Source organism: Pseudopipra pipra, chromosome 2 (assembly GCF_036250125.1).
Source record: "Pseudopipra pipra isolate bDixPip1 chromosome 2, bDixPip1.hap1, whole genome shotgun sequence".
Taxonomy (NCBI): Eukaryota; Metazoa; Chordata; class Aves; order Passeriformes; family Pipridae; genus Pseudopipra; species Pseudopipra pipra.
Genome location: NC_087550.1, coordinates 119,186,938 through 119,205,616, shown reverse-complemented (window position 1 = coordinate 119,205,616; position 18,679 = coordinate 119,186,938). Strand labels below are relative to the sequence as shown.

The 18,679-nt window shown below is 63.5% G+C and overlaps 2 protein-coding genes across 6 annotated transcripts in view; one reads left to right on the top strand and one right to left on the bottom strand.

Annotated features, from left to right (window-relative positions):
* Nucleotides 1-1,718, bottom strand: part of NUP98 (nucleoporin 98 and 96 precursor) — a 209,302-nt gene extending 207,584 nt beyond the window's left edge. For all 3 annotated transcript variants that reach the window (XM_064647206.1, XM_064647205.1, XM_064647207.1), the window contains exon 1: nucleotides 1,567-1,718. The gene's annotated coding sequence lies outside the window, so the exon portion shown is untranslated. The remainder of the gene's footprint in view (nucleotides 1-1,566) is intronic.
* Nucleotides 1,719-1,995: 277 nt separating this feature from the next.
* PGAP2 (post-GPI attachment to proteins 2) lies at nucleotides 1,996-18,534 on the top strand. 3 transcript variants are annotated; one of them, XM_064647229.1, is made up of 6 exons: nucleotides 1,996-2,129; nucleotides 4,346-4,520; nucleotides 5,575-5,827; nucleotides 8,385-8,479; nucleotides 16,422-16,530; nucleotides 17,127-18,534. In XM_064647229.1, the coding sequence occupies exons 2-6, from the start codon at nucleotides 4,356-4,358 to the stop codon at nucleotides 17,255-17,257; spliced, it is 753 nt and encodes a 250-aa protein (XP_064503299.1). In that variant the 5' UTR covers nucleotides 1,996-2,129; nucleotides 4,346-4,355; the 3' UTR covers nucleotides 17,258-18,534. The 3 variants fall into 3 exon arrangements, with proteins under 3 accessions (XP_064503299.1, XP_064503298.1, XP_064503297.1); XM_064647228.1 differs by having other exon boundaries at nucleotides 8,385-8,491; XM_064647227.1 differs by lacking the exon at nucleotides 8,385-8,479.
* Nucleotides 18,535-18,679: the final 145 nt, after the last annotated feature.

Sequence of the window (18,679 nt, the reverse complement as noted above, 5' to 3'; positions counted from 1 at the left end):
GTTAACTCCTGGCAGGTGTAGCTGATACACAGCAGTGCAGAACTAGGAAGCTCAGCAATTCCCACACAGCCCATCCCAAGAATATTCCCAAACCCCCTCTCAAGGCAGCGCTGTCCCAACACCAACAACTGCAGCTAAAGCCAAACGTGCCCCTTTCCCTGTGCCCAGGTTTGGCAGCTCCCCAGTCCCAGCTCAGGAACCACACAGGCTGTGCCCAGCACAGCCTCCTGCAGGGAAAGCACTAAATCCATCTGCTCAGCCTTGGAATTACAAGGATTTGTTTCCCCAAACTCAATAGCACCTTCTGGGAACAGCCAAATGCAGAGTGGGAGCAGCTGCAGCCTCCCCCCATCCCAGAACAACCAGAGACCAAACCAGCATCCCACACTTCCTGGTGGGATGGCTGGGGTGTCCTGGGCAGGGCCAGGACTTGGAAAATCCTTGGGAGTCCCCTCCTGCTCAGGAGAGTCTGTGACTGTTCCACAAACAGTAACTGAGGGATGATTTCTGTAAACTCCAACTGCTCCCGGCAGCCTCCCCTCACAGTTTGGGGTGTTAAGAGTGTCCCCAGTCCCACAAGCAAGTCCTCACAGACTCCCTCAGGCACAGGGAGGAGAATTTCAGTAAAAGCCTGAAAAAGCTGCTCTGACAAACACTCAAGAGCCCCCCAAGCCAAGAGCTGCTCCTGGGAGAGCACTGCAGCCCCAGAGTAACACTGCACCCACACTGAGCCCTCCTCACCCTCTCCCATGGGATTATTGGGGTTGGCAAAGCCCTCCCAGCCCTCCAAACCTCCCTGGGCAGCCCCTGCCAAGGCCTCACCACCCTTTCCAGCAGGAAATTCCTCCTCCTGGCCCACCTGAGCCTCCCCTGGCACAGCTGGAGGCCGTTCCCTCTCCTCCTGTCCCTTGTTCCCTGGGAGCACTCCCTGGCGGAGTCCCCACCCCTGGAGGTGCCCAAGGAAGGCCTGGCCGTGGCACTCAGTGCTCTGGACTCAGGGTTTTACAGAACTGTACCCCCGGCCGAGGAGGGACCCCCCACTCGAGGGGCTTCAATCAGAGGTTAACAGCAGCCCCGGTAGCCCCGCGGAGAGCCACCCGTGACGGATCCGCGGCCACCGCCGGGGCCCCAAGCCACAGCTCACGAACACGGCTTTAAACTACCACCCATTAACGCAACTTCACACCGCAACTATTCGACGCGGCTTTAACTCACAACCACCCACCACGGCTGTAAAGAATTCCCGCAGAGAGAGGGGGCTGCCGTGACCTCCCGACCCCGGGGACACCCCGGGCCGCTTCCCATACCCTGGAGAACACCCAGGGTACACCCTGGAGAACACCCCTGAGACCCGCAAAGAGCCCCGGAAAGTCCCCGAGAGCGGGCGGGGGGCGGCTCCCCGGGGACCGCCGGGGCAGGGCAGCGGGTGCCCCCCGAGAGGTCCCGGTCCCCTCGCGGCCCTTGCCCTGCCCGCACAGCCTCCCTTCCCTCCTCCCCTCCCTCTCGGGGCCCGGCCGGTGTCCCGGCGCAAAAGGCGGGGCGGTTCGTGGCGGCGCGGGGGCTCACCGCGGGTGCCGGTGCGGTGTCGGAGGAGCGGCGGTGCTGCGTGGGGCCGGTCCGGGCCGGTCGGGGCCGGTCGGGCCGGGTCAGGCCCGCGGTGCCTCCGCCGTCTCCCCGGGCCGCAGCTGCGTCACAGCCCGCGCGCGCACTCCCGGCCACCCCCGCGCGCCACCCGGCCCCGCCTCCCCGCGCCGCCCATTGGCCGCCGCCCGGCGCTTCGGGCGCTGATTGGGCAGACGGGCCGGGCGGGGGTGTGGCCCGGGCCCGCGGAAGGGTCCAGAAGGGCCCGTGTGGCGGCGCCGCCCCGACATCCGGGGCGTTTGGGGCGGGGGCGGGGCTTGCACCGCGAGCGCCAATCGCGTGCCGCGACGTAAGGGGCGGGGCCGAGAGGCCTTAAAGGGGCCGCGGCCTTGATTGATGGGGGGGACTGGGGGGGGGGGGGGGGCGGGAAGGGGAGGAGGGAGAGGAGGAAGAACGGGAGGAGGGCAAAGGAAGGAGCAGGAACAGCAGCAGGAGGCGTGGTGGTGCTGCCGGGCCGGGGCATGGAGCAGCGCGGCGGGGGTTGAGCGGTGAGGAGGGGGCGGCTCTCAGGGGGTCTGTCAGTGTGGGACAGTGGGGGCGTGGGGAGGGGGTTGACCTGGGGGGGCGTCTCGGGTGGAGTCACGTAGTGCGAGGCCCTGGGGTGTTTGGGGTCTCTGAGAAATGTGGGGTGCCCGGGGAGGTCTCAGGGGTGTATGGGGTGCCCGGGGTGGTTTCTGGGGGTCTCAGGGGTGTATGGGGTGCCCGGGGTGGTTTTTGAGGTTTAAGGGGTGTATGGGGTGCCAGGGGTGGTTTCTGGGGGTCTCAGGGGTGTATGGGGTGCCAGGGGTGGTTTTTGAGGTTTAAGGCGTGTATGGGGTGCCCGGGGTGGTTTTTGGGGGTCTCAGGGGTGTATGAGGTGCCAGGGGGGGTTTTGGGGGGTCTCAGGGGTGTATGGGGTGCCCGGGGTGGTTTTTGGGGGTCTCAGGGGTGTTGGGGTGCCCGGGGTGGTTTTTGGGGTTTAAGGCGTGTGTGGGGTGCAGCCCCTCTCCTGCAGAGCCGGTCGGGGCCGTCCAGCGTGAGACACAAAATATTTCTCTTTCATTTTCCCCCGTTTGGGAAGGACCCTCGCGGGGGTTTGGGGCGGATGACCCCTGGCACAGTGAGCTGTGTCCCCCCGGCCGGGGGCAGTGCAGGGCTTGGGGGGCTCCATCCCCGGGCCCTGGGTCAGGGTTGGGGGTCGCTGCTGGGATGGTCCTGGGGAGGGCACCCTGGGCTGGCCGGGGGTCCCCCTCCTCCTGCAGCCCTTTGGGGCTTCCCTTTGCCTCCATCCTGCGAATAACCCCCTCCCCTGCCCCGGGGTGGGGTTGAGCTCGGCTTCCCGTGGCCCCTCGGTGCTGGGGGGTCCCTTCCGGGGGTCTCTGTGCCGTGGGAGGGGGGCTGTGCTGCCCTGGGATTGTGTAAATCCGATTTGTCCCGGGCGGGGAGGGGGGATCGGCCCCGGCTGATCCCTGGGGCACAGTGGGACCCCGGGGATGGGGGGGCTGCCGGGCTCAGGAGGTGCCTGTCCTGCTGTGCCCGACCCCATGAGCAATGGCCTTGTTGTGGGGGGGCTCGTGGTGCCCTGATCCCGCAGCTGCAGGGCTGCACAAACATGGAATTTCCTGAGCTGGGAGGGATCCTCGAGGATCCTCCAGTCCAACCTTTGCCCCTGCCCAGGACACCCCAACACTCCCCCCATCCCTCAGAGCGTTGTCCAAACCCTCCTGGAGCTCTGGCAGCCTTGGGGCCGTGCCCACTGCCCTGGGGAGCCTGGGCAGTGCCCACCACCCTCTGGGGGAAGAACTTTTCCCTGAGATCCATCCCAACCCTCCCTGGCGCTGGATATGGACAGTGCTGTCCATGCAGGTGCCGGGAGCAGGGAAGTGCAGCAGGGTGAGGGTGGGCTGTGGCTGTTTGGGATGTGCTGGAGGAGCTGCAGCTCCCGGCAGTGGCCTCACAATGTCAGCTGTGCCCCGTGCTCCGAGCCAGGGAACGGTCTGGATGGATCCCGCGGGAAAGGGCTCACGTGTCCTTCAGCCAGATCAGTCTGGAGGGCTGCAGGGACATCCCACTGCCTGCAGGTCCCTCTGCCCCTGCTCCGTGTTAGCTGTGAGTCTTGGGGTTCCTGTGTCCCCACAATGGGATTTTCTTTGGCTGCCCATCTGTGCTGCCCATCCCTGTTTGTGTGGGTCCCCCAGGGTGTGAGGGGCTGATCTGTGTGTCCATCCCTGTTTGTGTGGGTCCCCCAGGGTGAGAGGGGCTGATCTGTGTGTCCATCCCTGTTTGTGTGGGTCCCCCAGGGTGTGAGGGGCTGATCTGTGTGTCCATCCCTGCCCTGTTTGTGTGGGTCCCCCAGGGTGAGAGGGGCTGATCTGTGTGTCCATCCTGCCCTGTTTGTGTGGGTCACCCAGGGTGAGAGGGGCTGATCTGTGTGTCTATCCCTGTTTGTGTGGGTCCCCCAGGGTGTGAGGGGCTGATCTGTGTGTCCATCCCTGTTTGTGTGGGTCCCCCAGGGTGTGAGGGGCTCATCAGTGCATCCATCCCTGCCCTGGGATATGTGAGGGGCTGATCCCTGTGTCCATCCATGCCCCTGTGGGACTGGACAGAATCCCAGAGTCACTGAAATGGGAAAAGCCCTCCCAGGCCGTGGAGGCCAATCCCCACGTTGTCACCCAGAGCAGGAGGACAGAGAATCCCCGTCAAGCGTTTGTTTGTTTGTTCTCAGGTTCCCCAAGATGCTGCAGATCCCGCTGCCCCTGGACCGGGACGGGATCCTGTTCCGGCTGCGTTTCACCACGCTGGCCCTGGGCACTGTGTTCTGCCCCCTCTTTGGGTTCCTCTTCTGTGTGATCTGGTCCCTGCTCTTCCATTTCCGTGAGACGACCGCGACCCACTGTGGGGTGAGAGATTCCCATCAGAAAAACCTGGATTCCTCTGGGGCTGGGGCACCCAGAGGGGAGACAGAGCTCCTGTGTCCTCCTGGGCTTCCCTCTCCTCCTGGGCTCCTCCCTCTCCTTCCCTCCTCCTGGGCTCCCCCATCTCTCCCTCCCCTCCTGGGCTCCTTTCCTCCTCCTGGGTTTTCCCACCAGCAGTGTTGCAGAACCCAGAACAAGCCACTTTATTCCACTGTCCTTATGATCCCTCGGGACTGGGTTTGCCTTTGTAATGGGACCAAGGGCAGTACAGACTGGTCAGGCTGGTGTCTGTGCTGGGCTCGTTGGGGTGATTGGGGTGATGGAAACGGTGGGGAAGCTGCAGGGAAGTCCATTGTCCTGGGGAAGGGCTGGTCCAGAACTGCTGCCCCCCAGATGTACTGGAGTTCAGAGGAGTCACAGGCTCGTGCCTGGGGAGGGGTGGCCTGGAGTTCCAAATGGGATGAGGTTGGGTTCTTCCCCAGAGCTTTCATGCTGCTGGATGAGCAGCTGGATCTGAGCTGGGAACCGAGAGCAGGAGTCACCTCACTGCAGCAGGAGAACTTTAGCAGGGCCTGTTGCAATAGGACAACGGGGAGTGGCTTCCCATGGAGACAGGGCAGGGTTAGATGACATATGGAGAAGGAATTCTTCCCTGGGAGGGTGGGGAGGCCCTGGCCCAGGTTGCCCAGAGAAGCTGTGGCTGCCCCTGGAAGTGTCCAAGGCCAGGTTGGACGGGGCTTGGAGCAACCTGGGCTGGTGGAAGGTGTCCCTGCCCATGGCAGGGGTGGGATGGGATGGGCTTTGAGGTCCTTCCAACCCAAACCTTCTGGGATTCTGTGAAAGATCAAAGGTGTAAAGCCAAGGCCCCCCCAGCACCCAGGACTGTCCCAGCAGGACTGGGGCTCTCTTGGCCCTGCAGGGTGACATTCCCTGGCTTTGGAAATAGGAATAAACCTATTTAGGACTGAAAAAAGGCGGGTTTAGCCCCCGGGAGAGCCCGTGCCCCCCCGTGCCCCCCCGAGCCGCTGTCTCCGCGCAGGTGCCCAACTACCTGCCGTCCATCAGCGCGGCCATCGGGGGCGAGACCCCCCAGCGCTACGTGTGGCGCCTGTGCATCGGCCTGCACTCGGCCCCCCGCTTCCTCGTGGCCGTGGCCTACTGGAACCACTACCAGAGCTGCCACTGCCCCCACCCCCGCTACCTGTGCCTGTGCCACTGCACCCTGCTGCTCAACCTGCTGGAGAACGTCGCCCTGCTCATCCTCACCTACGTGTCCTCCTCCGAGAACTATGGTACGTGTGGCGTCTGCCCGGGGGGCTGCTCGGCCTGGGGGGGGCAAAAACCAGCCAGAACCCCCAGGAATGCTGTCAGTGTTTGTGGGGGAAAGGGGTGTTCGGAGCGGGCGAGTGGCCGTGTGCTTCCTGGAGCTCGTGGCTGCTGAGAGCTGGAGCTCAGCTCTGAATCAGACCTGGCCACTTCAGTGCCACCCCTGTGCCAAGGCCCTGCTGCAGGGGCTGAGGGCAGGTGAGCAGAGCTGGGTTAGAGCTCATCCTGCTTCCCCTCCGTCCCCACTGCTGGGACAGGCTTGGGATCGGAGCTGGCTCTGCTCCAGCTGCCTTGGAGTACCCTCCCCCAGACCTTCTGGGTCAAATTTCATAGAATCACAGAATCCCAGACAGCTCTGGCTTGGGAGGACCTTAAGGCCCATCTCATTCCATGGGCAGGGACACCTTCCACCAGCCCAGGTGGCTCCAAGCCCCGTCCAACCTGGCCTTGGACACTTCCAGGGATCCAGGGGCAGCCACAGCTTCTCTGGGCACCCTGTGCCAGGGCCTCCCCACCCTCACAGGGAATTTTTTCCCAATATCCCATCTAACCCTGCCCTCTGGCAGTGGGAAGCCATTCCCTGTGTCCTGTCCCTCCATCCCTTGTCCCCAGTCCCTCTCCAGCTCTCCTGGAGCCCCTTTAGGCCCTGCAAGGGGCTCTCAGCTCTCCCTGGAGTCTTCTCTTCTCCAGGTGAGCCCCCCCAGCTCTCCCAGTCTGTCCCAGAGCAGAGGGGCTCCAACCCTCTAAAATTTCCTGAAAACAGAATCAGAGTTTTTCAGGTTAAATCAGTGTGCCAAACCTGGTCATGATGGGTGGGAAATGCTCTTCTCACACATGGTCTCATAGGAAGGGACAATATCCAGCTGCTGTTTCATCCCAAAGGGACAATATCCAGCTGCTGTTTCATCCCAAGGTCTGGGGGAGGCACCAGGGATTGACTGGAGAGCACTGAAATGCAGGAGCCAGGAAGGTGGTGCTGTTGCAGTGGGAACAAACCCTGTGCTGGGATGTGTAGCAGGAAAGCCCTGTGGCTGTCCCTGCACAGCTGGATGGTGAGGATGGATATTGTGTCCAGCTGTAGGAGGGGCTGGAGAAGAGCTTTGGACAAGGGCCTGGAGGGACAGGGCAAGGGGGAATGGCTTCCCACTGCCAGAGGGAAGGGCTAGGTGGGATACTGGGAGGGAATTCTTCCCTGTGAGGGTGGGGAGGCCCTGGCCCAGGTTGCCCAGAGAAGCTGTGGCTGCCCCTGGATCCCTGGGAGTGTCCAAGGCCAGGTTGGACGGGGCTTGGAGCAACCTGGGCTGGTGGAAGGTGTCCCTGCCCATGGCAGGGGTGGCACTGGATGATCTCTGTGGTCCCTCCCAGCCCAAACCAGTCTGGGATTCAGGGCTATGGTGTTGTGAAGAGTCCCAGGACCTTCCCCAGCCCTTGGGGAACTCCCTGTGCCCCACAATGAGTTATCCCATTCCCACCCTTCCTGCAGTGTCCCCCCATGGCAGGGTCTGCAGCCTGACCTGCTGCTGGGGCTTCTCTCACTTGTCTGGGGTGGGCACCTGCTCTTAGAAAACCTCCTTTGGGGTTTGGATAACCCCTCATGCCTGGGACAGCCACGTCTGCACCTCGTGCATAGCTCTGGGAGGGGGAGGCCAAGGTGTCCCTGGACAGAGCCACTCTGGGAGCTGAGCCTGACCCAGTTTCTCAGATCCTCAGCTCAGACTAATCCCAGGTTTGTGGGGAAAGTTCCAGCCCTGAGCTGCCTGCTGGGATGAAAAGGGGCTCAGGTTAATCCTCCCTGTGGGACATGGCTCAGATCTCACCTCACACCTCATGTGCTTCCCTTCCCTTGGGCTCAGGAGGGGAAACAGGGACAGTCATTCCTGGTATTCTGCTGGTCAGGAACTCAGCCCGAGGTTCCTGGAGAAGGGGCTGGGAACCTCTTTGACACAGCAGCACTTTTGTGCAATTCTCTCACCCGAGGGGCAGGGGCTGAAGGTGGTTTGGGGCCTCGGGAGCTGCTCCAGATGCATTTCCAGCCTGATCCTGTACCTGGGATGCACGAGGCATCCCCAGTGCTGGGGATGAGGCTGCTGGTGGGTGGGTAATGCAGGAGGCCAGAGGATGGACTTTCCTGGATTTTGGGCTGGCCCAGTCTGTACCCCCTGCCCTCTGTGCTGTGGTTTCCTCATCCCTAAAACCAGTGGTGATGCCGAGCTGCTCCCGAGGGTCCCTGAGGTTCCAGCCATGTGAGCACACAGACATCCTCCTGGCCCTTTGGGATAAGTGTTCCAGCAGCCTGTGTCCCCTTTCAGGGGGCCACGAGGCACCACAGGCAGGTTATGGGGCTGGGCTGTGCCTGTCCCCTGCAAAGACCCCACTGGGGGCTCAGCATCACCTGGGCACTGGGGCTGCCAGCAGCACCACCTCCTGCCCAGAGCAGTCCTGCACCCTCCCAAATCCTGCCCCGTGTCCCCCTTGTGCTCTTGGCTCGGGTTGAGCAGGAAAACTGTTGTCTTGTCGATGCAGCAATCCATGAAAATGCCTTCATTGTGTTCATCTCCTCGGCCCTGGGCCACATGCTGCTCACCTGCATCCTCTGGAGAATGACTAAGAAACACACAGTAAGTCCCGAGGTACAGACACTTCCCTTTCTTTTCTCTCTGCTGGGAGCTGGGACTGGGGTCTGGGGCTGTGCTGGGAAGGGGCTCTGGTGCAGATCTGGGAGCTGGGAGGGGGCTCTGGGCTGGCTGTGGGGGGCTTTGGCTGCCCTTGCTTGGGAAATGACCCTCAGCAGGTGCTAAAGGAGCCAACAGCAGCAGGTGAAACTGGGAAACAGGCTCCAAAATCTGTGGTTTACCACAGCAAGGTGGGGAGGAATCTTTTCATTTCCTATATTGTGGTTTTATCATAGAATCACAGAATCCCAGAGTGGTTGAGGTTGGAAGGGACCTTAAAGCCCATCCAGTGCCACCCCTGCCATGGGCAGGGACACCTTCCACCAGCCCAGGTTGCTCCAAGCCCTGTCCAACCTGGCCTTGGACACTTCCAGGGATCCAGGGGCAGCCACAGCTCCTCTGGGCAACCTGTGCCAGGGCCTCCCCACCCTCACAGGGAAGAATTTCTTCCCAGTGTCTAAGTTTTCCTTTAAAGCTGATATAGAAAACCACCATTAGCATCCCAGTGGGTCAGGGTTGCTGATCCCTTCTCCATGCCTGTTTCCAAGCTGACATTGCCTCCCCTGTGCTGGGAATTTCTGGTCCTGCAAGCTGGGAGCAGCAGGCAGCAGGATTTGTTTTCCCTTTCCTCCTGGAATGGCTGTGTGGAGCAGGCTGGCTCTGGCTCTTGTCTTCGGAGAGGGGACTGGGGAGTGCAGGATGGGCTGGGTGGGCAGTGGGTCTGGTGGAGGATCCAGCCAGGGGCTCCTGGATCCAGGGCCTGGATGCAGCTTCTGTGCTGTGCTGGTGTGTGACACGTGTGCTGAGCTGTGGGCACTGGCACAGCCACGGGCAGGACTTCCAGGTTTGTCCTGGACTGTGAGCAGGGCAGGACTTCCAGGTTTGTCCTGGACTGTGAGCAGGGCAGGACTTCCAGGTTTGTCCTGGACTGTGAGCAGGGCAGGACTTCCAGGTTTGTCCTGGACCCTGGACACCACTTCCAGGTTTGAAGCTGTGTGGGAGCTGCTTCTGTGCCCATGTGGCTCCTGCACCCTTGGCTTCCCCTGCAGCTCTGGGCTCCCTGGATCCCCCTGTCCTTTCCCCTCAGGATGTGTCTCTCCAGCAGATCCCAGTGCAGTCCTGGTGGTCCCCAGTGCTAACTGGGGAGGGTCCCCAGGGCTGTGTTGCCCTGGGAATGTGATCCTTTGCAGAGCAGAGCCCTTGGGAGCTGTGTGCCCAGCCCCCAGGGCTGGAGCAAGCCTCTCCAAAGGGGTGTGTGTGGGATGCAGGGGGTGCTGTGCTCTGCTCAGCCCCCCGTCCCAGCAGGATGAGCCCTGGGAGGGCTCTGCTCCAGCAGAGCTCCTGCTCCATCCCTGTTCATCCTCCCTTCCACCCATTCACCGAGCCTGTCCCTGGGCTGCCTCGCTCCACAGACCTGGAAAAGAAGCTTCCAGCAGTTGTTTGGCTGGAAGGTTCCCTAGGAAAGGGAGTGTTGGAGGTGCTGGGGTTCCCCTTGCTCACTGGGAAGTGATGTGAGAATATCAGGAGCTCACAGTCATTCCTTGGCAGCTTTCCCATGGCTTCCTTTATTTATGTCACTCTTTTTGGCCTGTCTTTGTTTTTTTGGAGAGACCTCCAAGGCCCTGGATCTCCTCCCCAGCACTGCCCTGCCTCTGCCTGGGCTGGATCATCTCCCCTGCCCTGGGCACGGGTGGGATACCCTGAATGCTGGGCTCAGCTTTGGGCTGGCTGCAAGGGAGACACTGAGGGGCTGGAGCGTGTGCAGGGAAGGGAACGGAGCTGGGAGACACTGAGGGGCTGGAGCATGTCCAGGGAAGGGAACGGAGCTGGGAAGGGGCTGGAGCAGCAGGAGGGTGGAGCAGTGTCCCTGTGCCAGCACAGGATGGGGCAGTGTCCCTGTGCCAGCCCCAGGGTGGGGCAGTGTCCCTGTGCCAGCCCCAGGATGGACAGTGTCCCTGTGCCAGCCCCAGGATGGGGCAGTGTCCCTGTGCCAGCCCCAGGGTGGGGCAGTGTCCCTGTGCCAGCCCTGTGTGGGGCCACAGGATGGAGCTGTTGTCTGGGGCATGAGGGTGACGGGGGAGCTCCGAGGAGGAGGAAGGGGAGGTGCTGTGGGGTGACCCAGCTCCCACACTGGATGTGTCAGGGTGAAGCACGTCCAGCACTCCTCACCCTTGCTCAGGGGCACTTGCTGTCACTGCAGATCTGCCCTGTCCCGTGACTGAGTTGGGCTCCTGCTGGGAATCACTGCCATGGATCCTCCAGCCTGAGTGGGGTCTCCTGGAGCTTGTCCCACTCGCTGTCTGGGTTCCTCGGGCTCCAAGCCCACGGCTGGTGGCCCCCAGTGGGCTTGGCCCAGCTCCTGTGACCCCCGTGGCTGCCTTGACTCAGCAGGGAGGGACAGCAGGGCCCCAGGAGGTGCCACTGCCACATCCTCCTCCCTGATCTGAGTGTCACTGCCAGCTCGGGGAGCAGGGACAGGCTGGGCAGTGCCAGCTGAGCTCCCGGGGCTGAGGTTCATGGGGCTGCTTTAGGCCAGGGCACAGGTGATCCCTCCGTGTGGGTCACAGCACCCTGGGACAGATTCTGCCGCCGTTTGTGTCCCTTGTGGGGACTTTTTGTTCACCTTTGCTGCCCCCAGCCCCGGAGGGACAGGAGGGGACAGGGAGGGGACAGCTCCGGTCCTGCAGTGTCCTGTCCTTCAGCAGAGGAAGCCACCAAGAGTCCCCACGGGGTTCCTCCAGGGCCAAACCTGGGACTGTGTCCAGGACAAGCTCCATGTGAAGAGCTGGAAGGCTGGGTCTGTGTGGAGGGGGGGGCAGGGGGTCCGTGTCCCTGCCAGCCCCGAGTCTGGCACTGCTTTTAACCCTGTTGGAGAGGGTGCAGCTCCCCAGGACTGTCGGGGTTTCAGTGTGTGAGGGACAGGAATTGGCCGTGAGGAACAGGAATTCGTCTTGCAAAAGCTGCTCGTCCGTCTGGGCTCGTGTTGCAACTGCAGTTGTGCCAGGGCAGGAAGGGGGGGAGGAACCGGCTCCTGATGGGGAAGTGCCGGCGGCTTCCAGTTACAGGGGCAAATGGGAGGGAGAGAAAATGAAGATCTGCAGGAGGGGAGAAGAGAGAAAGCAGGAGAGAGGACGAGGGGAAGGGGCAGAGCAGAGGAGGGAGCTCCTGGGGAGAAGAGGAATGGAGCCTGGGAGCCTCCAGCTGTGGCTGATCACAACCCCCCGTCCTTGGGGTTGGCTGTGGTGTGGCAGTGCCTGCCCTGCCTGGCAGCCCTGCTGGTCCTACCTGGCAGCCCTGCTGGTCCTGCCTGGCAGCCCTGCTGGTCCTGCCTGGCAGCCCTGCTGTTCCGGGCCAGCTGATCACCCTTAAACCCTCCTTCCCCCGGCCCTGCTGCCTGAGTGGGACAGCAGAGCAGAGCAGTTTCACTTCTTGTTTGCAGACACGTTTCCTCCCCGGCCCAGGGCTGGTGGCACCACTGCAGACACCGTGGGGTGTGTGGTGGCCACAGGGCCAGCTGGCTCATACCCAGCAGAGGAGGCCACGGAGCTGCTCCCAGGGCTGGAGCCCCTCTGCTCTGGAGCCAGGCTGGGAGAGCTGGGGGGGTTCCCCTGGAGAAGAGAAGGCTCCAGGGAGAGCTGAGAGCCCCTTCCAGGGCCTGAAGGGGCTCCAGGAGAGCTGGAGAGGGACTGGGGACAAGGGATGGAGGGACAGGACACAGGGAATGGCTTCCCACTGCCAGAGGGCAGGGTTAGATGGGATATGGGGAAGGAATTGATGTCTGGGAGGGTGGGGAGGCCCTGGCCCAGGTTGCCCAGAGAAGCTGTGGCTGCCCCTGGATCCCTGGAAGTGTCCAAGGCCAGGTTGGACGGGGCTTGGAGCAACCTGGGCTGGTGGAAGGTGTCCCTGCCCATGGCAGGAGTGGCACTGGATGGGTTTTGGGGTCCCTCCCAACCCCACCCAGTGTGTGGCCAGCGCAGCTGGGCCCTGCTGTGCCCCCTCCCTGGCTCTGTCCTGCAGCATCCCGGGCTCCTCCTGTCCCCCACCCCGCAGGGCAGGCGGGCTGAGCCCAGCCCTGGCTGCAGCTCTGGAACAGCCCTGCAGCTGTGCAGGGCGGGCTCTGGGGTCACAGCCGTGTCCCCCCAGCCCTCAGTGCCGGGGCAGGAGCATGAGCAGGGCCCGCAGGCACGGCGGTGACCACGCGTGGTCTCACCCCGGCCCCGGGAGCGCTGACACGGCTCAGAGCAGCCCTCTATAAATATCTGAGCTCTGCCACTGCACGCTCTGGCCTCGGGCTTCCTGCAGCACCCAGAGCCCTCTGGAGAGCGAGCTGCTGCTGCTGAGTTAGTGTCACTTTGTCACCCCCGTCCCCGTCAGGAACTGGGGGGTGAACTCGGCAGGGTCCCTCTTCTTCCTCTGCAGAGGCCCTGGAGGATGGTGGCTCCCAGCAGCCACCCCTCAGCCCTTGGAGATGGGTGTGCAGGGCTGGGGCTCCCCCAGGATGGAAGAAGACCCCCAGTGCCTCCCGTGGGATCGGGGCAGTGCCCCAGGCTGTCCCCCCACACCGAGTGGGTGCAGCTCCTCTCCCTCATTGTCCAGTCTCCTGCTCCTGTCTCTCCTTTGTATTCCCTGGGGAATGTGCCTCAGCTCCCAGCTGGGCACTAAATAGAATTTCCCTGTGGTTTTCTGGGCCAGACACACGTCCAGCTACGAGAGCTGGGGGTGGTGAAAGCAGGGGGGCTGGCAGGGGACACGGGTGCCCCGGTCTGTCGTGCCAGGAGGAAATTGCAAAGCTGGGGTTGGCACTGCAGCTGTGCCAGCCCCAGACAGGGCACGGGGGGGAGCCTGGTGCCAGCTCAGCTTGGAGCACCCTTCCTCGGGGGTTTCTTATCCCCCTTTCCCCCCAGGCAGCTGGAGTGTGGAGGTGTGGGGCTCCTGCCAGGCCGCTTGGAGCTGCCAGCTCCTCTCCAGGGCACTGACCTGGGGGCTCCTGCCCCTGCTCCTGCTGCAGGACCCCGAGGTGTCCCCACAGGAGGGACCACCCTGGGCTCACCTCAGCACCCCGACCCTGCACCTCTGGGTGCCCTCTGTGCTCCCCCTCTCCCAGTCTGGGCCGAGGATTATCCCGTGGTTAATTAGGTGTTAATCGCTAATGCTCAGCCCAGTGCCCCGGGGGGTCACACCAGCAGGGTCCCCAGGGGCAGGAGAAGGAGCTGAGAAGTGGCACATGATGAGACAGATGCCCACGGCGGGCAGAGGTTTCTCAGCAGCCGCTGGCTTGAAATGTGGCACCTCGGGGAAGGTCCCTGCAGGAGCACGGGCAGGACACCCAGCACAGCAAGGGGACCACGGGGGGATGTGGGACCTGGAGTGTTACCACCTGCCAGCTGCAGGAGGAGGAGGTAGGAACAGGCCTTCCCACACTTCGGGAAGTGTGGTGGGAGCTCCAGGAGCTGCTGGATGGAGAGGAGCTGCCCACTGCTCACTGGTGTGGCTGGACCCGCTGCCCTGCTCGAGGCTCAGGCAGCACCAGGAGCTGTCCCTGCTTTCCACGGCCCCACTTTGTGGGGATCCCCCCTCTGTCCCCTCATGGGATATCCCCAGATGGTGATCCAGAGAAGGGTACCAAGATTAGAGGGATGGAGCCCCTCTGCTGCGAGGAAAGGCTGACAGAACTGGGATTGTTCAGCCTGGAGAAGAGAGGCTTTGGGATGCCCTAATTGTGACCTTCCTCCAATACCTGAAGGGAGCCCACAAGAAAGAAGGAGAGAGACTATTTACAAGGGCCTGGAGGGACAGAACACAGGGGAACGGCCTTAAGCTGAAGGAGGGCAGAGTTAGATGGGATATTGGGAAGGAATTCCTGGCTGGGAGGGTGGGGAGGCCCTGGCCCAGGTTACCCAGAGAAGCTGTGGCTGCCCCTGGATCCCTGGAAGTGTCCAAGGCCAGGTTGGACGAGGCTTGGAGCAACCTGGGCTGGTGGAAGGTGTCCCTGCCCGTGGCAGGGGTGGCACTGGGTGGGCTTTGAGGTCCCTTCCACCCAAAGCATTCCATGATCCCAGGAGGTTCAGCTGCCCCCAGGCTTTGGCTGCCTGCCCTGGAGCCCCGTGGGGGCTGTGGGGGGGGGGCTGTGGGGTGCTGTGGGGGTGCTGTGGGGGGCTGTGGGGTGCTGTGGGGTGCAGCCCCGGGCAGGGCTGTGCTGGGAGCTCTCAGCCGTTTGTGCTGCCGTGGGACCGGGGTGCAAACAGGGCTGTTTGTGAGCCACGTTTCCGGAGTGAAACCTGCCCTCAGCCCGGCTGCTCGGCTGCATCACCCCTGGCTGGCACTGCTGCTGCCCATCCCACCCCACACCCTCGCTGTGGACTGGCACTGCTGCCCACCCCACCCCACCCCCTCGCTGCTCACAGCGTGCCAGGAGCCGCTGGGACAGGACCCTCCTCCGTCCCAGCAGGAAGGACCTTTCCCCTCGGGGGGAGGTGGCGTCACCAGCGTGTCCCCACATGGGAGAGGGCTCGTCCTTCCTCTCTGGGTTTTCCTCCCGGGCTGAGCCCCCAGCACACGTTCCGGGGGTGATGGAAACTGTGATGGGGCAATTTAAATTTTCCTTGCTCTCAGCACTCCCTCAAAATGGAATTTCTGTCTCACGTGAAGCGTCAGAGGAGGGGGAAATTCCCTCCCACCCGTGACAGCCCTGGCTGTCTGTGGCATCCCCGACCTGCCGTGTGGGGCTGAGACCCCCCTGCATTCCCCCTGTCCCAGGGCTCCCCTGCCTCCTCCGTGGGGTCCAGAGGTGGTTCCTGTGCTCTGGGGCTCGCTGCACACCCCAGGGTTGTGTGTTCCTTAACTGTGACCCTCAGTGTCTTGGGAGAAAGAGGGGAAGGGGGGCTGGAGCCCGTGGCTCCCAGGGGCTTTGGGGGTGGTGGACAGTGGGTTGGGGGACAGTGTTGTGGGGGACAGGCCTGGCCCCCAGGCTGCCCCCCTTGTGGAGGACTGAACTCTGCTGGCACAGAAGCAGCAGGCTGGGGTGTGGGGTGCTGGGGTGTGGGGTGCTGAGGTGTGGGGTGCTGAGGTGTGGGGTGCTGAGGTGTGGGGTGCTGAGGTGTGGGGTACTGAGGTATGGGGTGCTGGGGTGTGGGGTGCTGGCAGCATCCCTATGCTCTGCCCCTGGCTGTCGGAGGCGGTGCTGGGGGGCAGGATGGGGCCCCTCCAGTGGCAGGGCAGGTCGGGCAGCACCTCTGCCGCCCCAGCTGCCTCCCCTTCATGTGGTTTCCTCCTCCCTGGTGCAGTTGTGGGTGGGGGGTGCAGCCCCTGCTGAATTCCGCCTGCCTGGGGAGCCGGGGCCACCTGCAGGGGCTGCCGGCGGGTAGAGCCGTTGGCAGGTCCTGGGGAGCCCCTCGGGCACCCCAGCACTGCTGGGGGCTCCTGCCCACGGGCACCCCACATCTGCTGGGGCCCCCGTGGCTCCTCTTGTTCCGTGATCCCCCCCTGTGCCCCAGGGCACAGCCCTGCCAAAGCCACAGGGCAGCCCTGGGCATCACTGGGGGGGGCAGAGAGAACCCCCAGGACTGTGTGGGGCCAGGGCAGAGCTTCCCTGGGATGGGGGTGGAGATGGGGATGGGGATGGGGATGGGGGTGGAGATGGGAATGGGGATGGAGATGGGGATGGGGAGGGGGATGGAGATGGAGATGGAGATGGGGATGGGGAGGGGGATGGAGATGGAGATGGGGATGGAGATGGAGATGGGGATGGAGATGGAGATGGGGATGGAGATGGAGATGGAGATGGAGATGGGGATGGAGATGGGGGTGGCTGCTCTGGCATCTCCGTCGTGTGCAGGGCTGAGGGTCCTGGCAGGGACAGGGCACTGACCCAGCTCTGGGTCTCTTCCAGGAGCGCAAGTCGTACAAGTGGAAGCAGCTGCTCTTCTTCTTCACCTTCATCACGTTCGCGTTCGCCGTGTGTGTGTATTTCCACCACAACTGGTACTGCGGCCCCGGAGGTGCGGGCACGGGCAGGGGGCTGTGCAGGGAGGGACTGGGGGATCACGGCATCACTGGGGCTGGAAAAGCCCTCCCAGCCCATGGATCCCCCCTGTGCCCCATCCCCACCTTGTCCCCCAGCCCAGAGCACTGAGTGCCACGGCCAGGCCTTCCTGGGACACCTCCAGGGCTGGGCACTCCAAACCTCCCTGGGCAGCCCCTGCCAAAGTTTAATCACCCTTTCAGTAAAGAAGTTTGTCCTGATGTCCAAAAATTTAGTCACAGAATCAATTAGGTTGGAAAAGACCTCTGAGATCATCAAGTCCAACCTGTGACTGATCACCACCATTTCAACTAGACCATGGCACTAGTCCTCCTAATTCCTCACACTTATTCCTGGTGTCCAATGCCCTCCTAACGTGATGCCTCACTTCCCAAATCCCAGCCGAGGGGGGCTCCTCTGGGAGGGCTGGTGTCTGCCTGCCCTTCTCCTCCCATGGGGCTCGAGCCCCCCAGCCCGAGCCCTCCCGTCCCAGGGAGGTGCCCTCCAGACCCCCCAGGCCTGGGGGCAGATCCAGCCGTGTGCTGCCCTCACCTGCTGTGTTCCCTCCTGCAGTGTACACCGTCTTCGCCTTCCTGGAGTACCTGGTCGTCCTGTCCAACATGGCCTTCCACATGACTGCCTTCTGGGACTTCGGCAACAAGGAGCTGGTGGTGAGCTCGCTGCTGGAGGACAAGCACTTCTAGCCAGCCCTGCTGCTGGGGGCTGCTCTTCCTGGGGGAGGCAGGGAGCCCCTTCCCTCTCCTGCCAGGGCAGGGCGTTTGCTGTGGAGCTGCTGCAAGGATCCTCCCGGGATCCTGGGCCCCCCAGGGATCCTCCCGGGCCCCCCAGGGATCCTCCCGGGCCCCCCGAGTGTCTGTGCGTGGTCCCTGGCTGTGCCTGCAGCCCTCGTACAGTGGAGCTGAGGGCTCTTCCCAGGGACCCCCTGCTCTGGCTCCCTGCCAGCTGTGGGAGGGCAGGACAGAGCAGGGACAGGGACCTGCTGCCTGTTTCTTTGGAGGGTGCTCCGGGCAGAGCAGGATTCTGCTCCTGGCATCGGGGCGTGGGGGGCCGGCCCTGCCCTGCTCGGCCTGGGGGGTCTCGTGGTTCCTCCCCCAGGCTGGGGGTCCGGGGACAAGCCCTCAGAAAGGGCTGGTGGCCTTTTGGGCTGGCTCTGGGCACTGCTCTCCCATGAGACTGGGGCAGGATCCTGGCCCATCCTGCCTGAGTTCCCGGGAGGGGAGCGGGGAGGTGCCGGCCCATGCACGGACTGCAGGGAGTGGGGCAGGTGTGGGAGCATCCACACTCTCCTTCCTGCCTTTTCCAGAACCCCCCCCAGCAGCACAGGCTGCTCCCAGGGGGGCTGTGCCCCAGTTCCAGCCCAGTTTGGGGAGGAAGGGCGGGGGGGCTGGTGCTGGAGGTCCCTGCCCCGATATCCACGTGGATTCCCCTGTGCTGTGGGGCTGGAGCTGGGAAGTGCTGGGGTCCAGCAGTGTCCCCCGTGTGTGGGCTCTGGCTGCAAGGGCACCGTGGGCACGGCAGGGTGGGAGCTGGGGGCTGGCAGCATCCCCAGGCTCCTCCTGGCAGTGCTGCTGGAAGGGGCACCTGGAGCTGACGTGTTTTTGGAGAGCTCTGTGCTTGTCAGGGCTCATCCCACCCCACACCCGGCCGGGAAGGACCGGCGTGGGTCCCTCCCTGCCTTTCCCCACCAAGAGTCCCCTGGGATGTCCCGGTGCTCATCCCTGTGCTCCCGGGGCTGGGCTGAGCCTCCTCCAGCAGGAGCTGGGGGGGCCTGGCTGAGTGGGGCCCGGCTGGCTCCAGGTGCTGCCCTGTGTGCATCGTTGGTGTCCCCACCCATGGGCCCCATCCATGGCCCACCCATGGGCCCATCCGTGGCCCCCTCCGTGTCCCTGCATGCGTGTGACGCGCTGCCCCGTCAGCGCCGTGGCTTTGGGTGGAAATAAAGCACTGAGTATTTTTGTGAGCTCTTGGCAAACTCCACATCCACACCGCTCCCAGCGGCACGGCCAGCATGTCCCAGGACCCCAGGCCAGGGTGGGAGCTGGAGTGGGATGCAGGACATGGACCCTGGGAACTGGGACTGGGATGTGGGATGCGTATCCCAGATG

What these genes read in the sequence shown, in the direction of transcription:
- PGAP2 (XM_064647227.1), top strand. Translation starts at nt 4,356, where the DNA reads ATGCTGCAGATCCCGCTGCCCCTGGACCGGGACGGGATCCTGTTCCGG. An exon ending in CGACCGCGACCCACTGTGGG is followed by an intron (nt 4,521 to 5,574) that starts GTGAGAGATTCC and finishes GTCTCCGCGCAG; the next exon opens with GTGCCCAACTACCTGCCGTC. An exon ending in GTCCTCCTCCGAGAACTATG is followed by an intron (nt 5,828 to 16,421) that starts GTACGTGTGGCG and finishes GGTCTCTTCCAG; the next exon opens with GAGCGCAAGTCGTACAAGTG.